Source organism: Neodiprion fabricii, chromosome 3 (genome assembly GCF_021155785.1).
Source record: "Neodiprion fabricii isolate iyNeoFabr1 chromosome 3, iyNeoFabr1.1, whole genome shotgun sequence".
NCBI classification, from domain to species: Eukaryota; Metazoa; Arthropoda; class Insecta; order Hymenoptera; family Diprionidae; genus Neodiprion; species Neodiprion fabricii.
In genome coordinates, this window is record NC_060241.1 from 10133849 (window position 1) to 10141519 (window position 7671).

A 7671-nucleotide genomic window follows, 5' to 3' on the forward strand; every position below is an offset into this window, starting at 1 on the left:
TGACATTCTGATGAGATCACGGTCCACTTAGTGACCTTTAAAACAAACAAAAAACATTGTTATACTTCTTCATCACTGTAATATGTATACGCTTAAACTATTCTCGTTGTATAGTAGACTAAAATAAGAAAGGTACTTAGTAAAATAGAGCTTGAATAATGGCAAGTACATTCTTCATATGAGAGTCAAATAATAATTCAAGCATATATTTCTCAAATCAAGTATAATTCTTTAGATAAATTCTTGATTCAAAAAAATATTTGATGAATTATATTTGAAATAAATGGAGAGAAGAAAGAGAAAGAAGAAAAAAAGAAAAGAAAAGAAAAATAAATGAATTAATTTTATATCTCACATTAAGAACGTATTAATTTGGCACTATTCAAGCTCCATTTTTGCTGGAATCAAGTAATTCTGCTTGAATTTTTTTTCTCTCGGTATAATGGGATTATGGAAGATTAAAAATTAAACGGTATTACTCAGAATTTGTGGCTGTATCTTCTTCAGAACTTACAGCCTCCTCAGTACGGTTTTCTGCAGTAGCAGCTACCTTAGTACGGTTCTCAGCGCTTGCAGTTTCCTTAAGACGGTTTTCACCGTTTGCAGCTTCCTTAGTACGGTTTACAGCTTTTGTTGCAGCAGATTTATTCTGTTTTGTAGTTTTGGCTACATCCCTTATATTTCTCAGTTTCGCTTGAGCAAGCCACTTACTTATTATCTCCGCGAATATTACATCTGATGCTCCTGGCACTCTTACACGTACTGTTTCTAAAAAATAGTGCGTATAGTCATTTACCACAAAGCAGTATTTTCAGAGTTTGGAAATTTATTAATTATTTTAAATCAATTTAGTGCATACTCATCACAAGCCGGACCAATCGTAACTCTTTGAAAATTTTTTTCCCTTTAAATCCAGCCCAACTGTATTGCTGAGCTAGTGGGTTTGACATCAATTTTCCAAGCATTTTGGACGTACTTGCATTGGCATCCGTCCCACCGAATCTTTTCAACCATTGAATCTGAAATAAATGACATGACGTGTATTTCAATCAAAATATCACAGTCCGCATCGATCGCTGAAATTGCGTAACACAACGAGCTTTTATTTTACAGCATATACTCAGTTTCTACATTTTATTTCCATCTTGGACAAAAGGTCGTATTAATTTCAAAAATCAGCTGTAAATCATGAAATACAGAGAGAATTGACTAAACTTTTATGGAATTGCACGTTTAAGGGAAGACCCTAGTGAAAAAAGTCGATTTTTGTACAGTAAGGTTTTGTATAGTATATAAGGTTCGATCCTTGAAAGCATGTTCCATTTCTTAGACTTTGGTAGTACAGGGCTAGATATAAACTTTCAACACCCTGCGATGAAAACTAAAATGCAAGGAGCCTTTCGCAGACCCTATACGCAGGAATTTTAAGAGGTGCTCCGAAAGGCTCCTTTTGCGTCTCAATTATCATCGCTGGGTGTTGAAAGTTTATATCTAGCCTTGTACTACCAAAATCTAAGAAATGGAACACGTTTTCATGAATCCAACCTCTTGTACTATAACTTCGCCCCTTTTATACTTCACTCTACAAAATAATGCTCATTAAAATGCAGCATATTGTAAAACATAATACCATCTTAGCACAGAACGTCGCATTTTTCAGTTTTTCATCGAATCTGGTAAGTTCGGCAACGTCTCGTAACGGCAGACCAAGGTCCTCCTCATCTTCTGAATCGAATTCCGCAAGGTGTAAATTATGGCTACGCTCATCCGACACAACCAGTTTTTCATCTAACTCTTTCACATAGTGTAGCAGTTTGTTGAGTTTCGACAACATTAGTTTCATGAAGCCTACATGTGAACATGAGACATGGTATTGAGATTTTGCACAATAGTATTACAATGCGATCTATATGATAACTATATATAAATACCTTCAGTTGTAAAAACGTCATTTGGATCATCTCGCGTCTTGTGTAGTCCTTTATGCGTCGTTAGTTCAGTAACATCATCTTCTGGAATTTTTGTCTTTGAAGTATGTGACGGGGGCAAAGGTTGTGACGACTTACGTTGGTTTGTACCATGATTTGCTGTATTGAAACGTATGGATAATGGTAATTTTTGTAATGCTATCTCATTGCTTGTTGAATTGTGCTGCGGATTTGGGTCGAAAAATCAATTACAAAATGTACCTGATTTTGTCAAAGAGTCATTAAGCTCTGTGAAACTCCGTTCGAGCTCGTTGAAGGCACGATTCTCTTTCTGTAAAGATAAAGTTCCACGATTGGAGTCATGTCTTCCTTCAGAGCTGCTGATTTCGTAACCCCTCCTTAGCGGAGGTACGCCTAAACCTGTAATACTTCGTTCAAGTTCGGTTGAAGCGCGATTATCTTTCTGTGAAGATGAAGACCCATGATTGGCGTGGTGTTTTCTTTCAGTGCTGCCAGTTTTGCTCCGACTTTCGTAAAACTGTGGGACTGGGGGAAATGGTTGTAGTTTGCTCTGTCTTTGTTCTTCGCAGATCTCTGAATCTGACGAACTGAAATGCTTTTTAGCCTTTTCTCGCCTTCTTTTCTTTGCTTGAATAGCTTCGGCTTCATCGTTCGACGAAGCGGTTTCCTCCATATTTGAGGTCTCTTCAGCTAAGCACAACTTCTCCATCCCTTTCTCGTAGCTATCTACAGTAGGATATCAATTTCGTAAAATATTATAGAATATCAATTGTAATTCTACAACGAAAAAACTCAGGTAATGTTAATGCACTACTGACTTTATATTCAATATGAAATTATACCTGCAGTGCTAAATATTCTTTTGACGTTGAAATACTCCCAGTCTTTGCCACCATCGTTGGGTATAATTGAACGAATAACAGCCTTATTCACATCATATTGATTTCGGAAATGACTTGGCCAGCAGCATGAGGTTTTGTCTTTGTTCAACCACAGTGTTGGCACTAAGTGTAGGCCGTCCTCAAACTCTACTACGGAGTAATTTACCATCTTTCTTTTTTTTCTAAAGTATAATATTACAATCTTCCAGCCCTCTGCAAAAGTATTTTAACCATACGCATACAGTATCATACGCCACTACCATACGCAATGCATCAACATATCACAAGGAGAAAAAAAATTGCATGACGTATTGTTTTGATTATTTAGTGAAAATTACTATGATATACTGTGGATTACTGGCACTACAACGTAATTACGTTTATAAGGCATTTTCCATAGTTTGCACTTAAGTTGGTTAACGGGCCAAAAATGTAACGCTGAGTTACTCGCTGATACAATTTTGATGTCAAATCTGCTAGACTCGCAAGGTACTGAATAAAGATTATCTACATACTTTAATTCTTTTCCAACTACGTACATTTCGGTATCACTTCTTTGAATAATATTTTTAACCACTATGCACTTGCCATTTTTTAACATACAACAGTTGTTACGATGACTGTCACAGTTTATATTGAATAGGTGACTCGAAATTACTTTGTATTGCAACTTTACGTTAGAACAGCCAGCTAATGGTCCGTCAGAGTGCAGATTCGTGAAGCACAGCTTTGAAGTAGACAAATGATCCCTTGCTTGATAACCTGACCTAGTTACTTGAATCTCGTGATATCTTTTCGCCAATTGTTCCAAAGGTTTTTCGCTTTTCCTTAGAAGTTTTTTAATTGAGGATAAGAAGTTTTCGAAACGAAATGCACTGAATGCATCTAATGGTCCGTATTTTCTTGCGTCAGAGGTCAGGTGAAGCAAATTATGTATATTGTGAGAAACGTGTTCTTCACCATATAGAGTTGCAAATGAAGCAACAAAATGTTTCAGAAAATTCTCGGCATAACCAAGGTGCTCATTGTTTTGACACAAAATTGGATTCACCAAAATTGTAATAGCAATGTGTAAAGTAATGAAATGTTTGTACACATCCTCCTTGACAATGTCTTTTAATACTACAGGACCAGTATATAAGAGAAAATTCCGAAATTCAGTGGCTTTCCAGCGATGAACATCACGCAAAGCCCGTGGTCTTCTAGCAAAGTCATTCGGTGTTGTATCACGCAGCGACAGCAGCAAGTCCGAAATTCTATTGACCGATTCCGCCGGTATTCTTACCGATACAGGACCGTTTTCCACCCCTAGCAAAATTACTTTTTTAGTGGCACCATGACATACCAGATGCAAATAATCCCGGGGTACTCCGGATACTGGTCCAAAATACGGCACAGTATTTAATACCGTATAACCAGTTTGATAGTCTTCATAAATTCTCATTGCAAAATCTTGATCTGTCCTCAATCGCGTATTTGCCGTTAGATTTGAAAAACACATTCGGTTTCGTTTCCAGGATCCTGCAATTGTACATGTAGTACAACTGTAATATCCTGTATGTGGTTTTACATTTAAAACAAAAGATTTTGCTGGGGTGTCACAAATGAGCGCATGCAATCTAATCTCTAGCCGTTTCTCATTGACACGAAATCCATTATTTATCATGGTAATCAGTTCATTTACAAATGGCCGTAGATATTCGTTAGAATCATTTGGTTTATTATACCCATAATAAGCCCCTACAATATAAACTTTTTTAATTATATCGTTCGAGCACAGTATCGGCCACAACTCAGCCTTCGATGATTTAAATAATGGCAATCCATCTATATTCACTAATAAATTAATATTCTGCACATCTTCGTTGCTATCAAGTACCATTTGTTGAATGACAATGCATAAACCAAAGTGACAGTAACTTCCATTAGCCAAGGGTTGCACATTCGTTGTTCTAGGAGTTCTTAGTAACGTTCTTATACCTTTCGGAAAACTGTAATTTGTGTATTTTCGTAAAAGACTTAACATTAAATTACATGAATTTTGAGGGACATTTTGTTCAATGGCCCAAAACGCCACATCCTTTTTAAATTTCTTGCATAAGTCATTGTCACTTTCAGAATCATCGAAGGAATCAATTTCAGACTGGCTGTGTACTTCTTCATTAAATGATGCATCGTCATTTGATGAAGTGTGGCTATCACTGTTTGATAATGTGTCAGTACTATCATCATTATCAAAATCGTGAATAACATATCTCCCCTCACCCTCGTTGAAAGTACTGTCTAACTCGTTTTCAGTATTCGATGTTACCGAAGACTCTTCAACTGGGCTTTCTACTACCTGCGCAATTATATCCACATTCTCTAAATCTGCCTCTGTTACCTTTCGAATAATTCGTCTAACATGTCTTACTGTGTAGCTTCTTTTCATTCTGAGAATTTTTGACACGTATTCAACACGAAACTCTTATGAAAGTTTCGAAAGTACCTGTAGCATTGAGCTGAAAGTAGATACTTTTGAAAGAAGGTTGAGGGGCAAGTCTGGAAAGAGTGAAAATAAATATTGTTAAAATACAGATGTGGAGGGAACAAAACAAAATGATTAAGCACAGCAGACTTCTTTAAAATTGTAAATATTCAGCATCATTGTTGCTGTTCTTTTTTCTTTGAATTTCCTATCTAATTATGCATATAGCAATTATAGGCAGTACTAAATGAATTTGTTTCAAGTTTGTTTAGGACATGTAATTGCAGTAGAGTTCAAAGATTTTCTTCGATACCTCCGCAACGAGAGACAGTTACCATTAATTATTCAACTATAAGTTTAAAAACTGGGGAGTCGCGGTGGCTCGTGAGCAAGAGCCCAGACTGGCATACGGCAGAGCCTGGGTTCGCGCCCCTCCCGGTACCACTGAGATTTTTCAAAGTAAAAATACTCATGTACCTCATCCGCGCCTCCCGGTGGTTCGGAACCCACCTAAAATTCTAGGGCCACAGTTGAGATGACGAAAAGGAAAAAAAAGGGGAAGGAAAAAAATGGGGCAGACGCCGGGAGGCTTGCTGACATTATAACCTAACCTAACCTAAGTTTAAAAACTGTATGTAAATACAACTCATCGACGAGCAATTAATTTTCGGTAATGAATTATTTATTTCTTTACTTATTCTCGTTTTTCATTTTGTTTTTATTGGATTCTGTCGCTTCCCTTTTTTATAGCTCCTTTAATTTACGAGCGGTTTGAAAACGTTCTAATCTAGTGTTATTTAAGGAACATGTTCTGGTACTGACCTTTGATTACTACGAACAGCTTTTGTAGAGTAATAATACCTGCAAACATAAAAATTACGCTATATCTTACGTTGAATTTCACTACAGAGGAGGGAAATATATACACATTATTCGACATAACCTCGCCATCGGTATGTACATACCGCGCAAGACGACGCATTCATAAAATTGAAACAATTAACACCGATTTAATGTATATCAAAGACCACAAATTGGGAACAAAGTGAATGCGTATGAATTCAGACGTTTCAGAGGGATAAAAGCGTATTTATACATAAATATAGAAATATTCAAATACTTACCAAACTCTCGACCACGCGGTCTTCATCCCAACGCTCGGCCATGCAACTTTATGGCTGCAAATTATTTAGGTCAAGATGGATGCGCGCGGGCGTAACGTCGGGGCGGGCACGAATTGGCGCGAAAACACAACTACGCCACGCGTGAGGTTTTAAGAGCAGACACAAAGTGCGAATGGCGGTAATTTCGAAACCAATTAATTACCGGCAAGAAAATGAGCATTTGTAATATCTCTTCAATCAATAGTTTGTTATGATACGTACCAAAATAATAGTGAATAAGAAAATAGAGTATATTTTTTTTTGGGGCGTCAATTTTGTGGATAGGTATAAATAAATTACTTGAATGACTTTCTTACGACTATATTTTGAATGGATTTTTGTTAGACATACTGAACATTTTGAGATCCGCCACAAAATTGATTTGCCCCGTCTCACACCACCCTATGCAGCCCCCCTACTTTCGAATACTGCGGTCACCTAGGCTATGCATAATTGAACATTAACTTTCGGAAAGCACATATGTATATATCAGTTTGATGTTGCTGCAATCTTACTGCAATCTTGCTGCAATTATGACGGGCAAGTTGTGTGAATTGCAATATTGCAGCAATCCATCTGCAATGTTTCATATGGAAGCTGTCACTTGTAATATTGCTACAATGTGTCTGCAACGTGGCAACCGCAACTGCAATATTGCAATATTGCTGCAATGTTGGTGCAATATTGTGTGCCGTGCGGGCTATACCATCAGAGCATCACCACTTTCGTCAGTTAACATACGGTCTCCTTAAGATGATTTACTAAATCTTTCAAAGATTTAATTTTTCTTTCGAGATTCCTTGTTTGCCTCTGTAGCTGTCTTATTTTTTCTCTTCTTTTCTGATCAGTATTTTTTATCAAAGAAATGGTTCTGTCAGCCCTTTTGGGTGTTGCAAAATCTAATTCCGATATTTATTCCGATGATTCTGACCGCGAACTCATTTATGCAATGAAAGAAAACTTTTTCAAACGCACGACTGAAAAATTTTCCAACTCGTATTCTAACGTGAGTGTCACGGATCGCACAGAAAAACGTAATGGCGTCGGGGCATAAGGCGCAGGGGCTTCTGGGGAGAGTGGCACCGCCATCTAGAGACGTAGGCGCGAATTTTTGGTTTAATTTAAAAATCTGTGACGGATCGAGCAACTGACGTTACTACCATTGATCTAGAGGACAAGACGACGTAGCATAATTAGATGAGTAAGCACGA

At 37.3% G+C, this 7671-nt stretch overlaps 1 protein-coding gene across 1 annotated transcript; it reads right to left on the reverse strand.

Annotated features, from left to right (window-relative positions):
* Positions 1–2999, reverse strand: LOC124178232. Its single transcript, XM_046561469.1, has 7 exons — positions 2792–2999; positions 2190–2675; positions 1932–2087; positions 1631–1848; positions 860–1019; positions 480–768; positions 1–35 (listed from the first exon to the last, which is right to left on the reverse strand). The coding sequence occupies exons 1-7, from the start codon at positions 2997–2999 to the stop codon at positions 17–19; spliced, it is 1536 nt and encodes a 511-aa protein (XP_046417425.1). The 3' UTR covers positions 1–16.
* Between the last annotated feature and the right edge of the window lie 4672 nt (positions 3000–7671).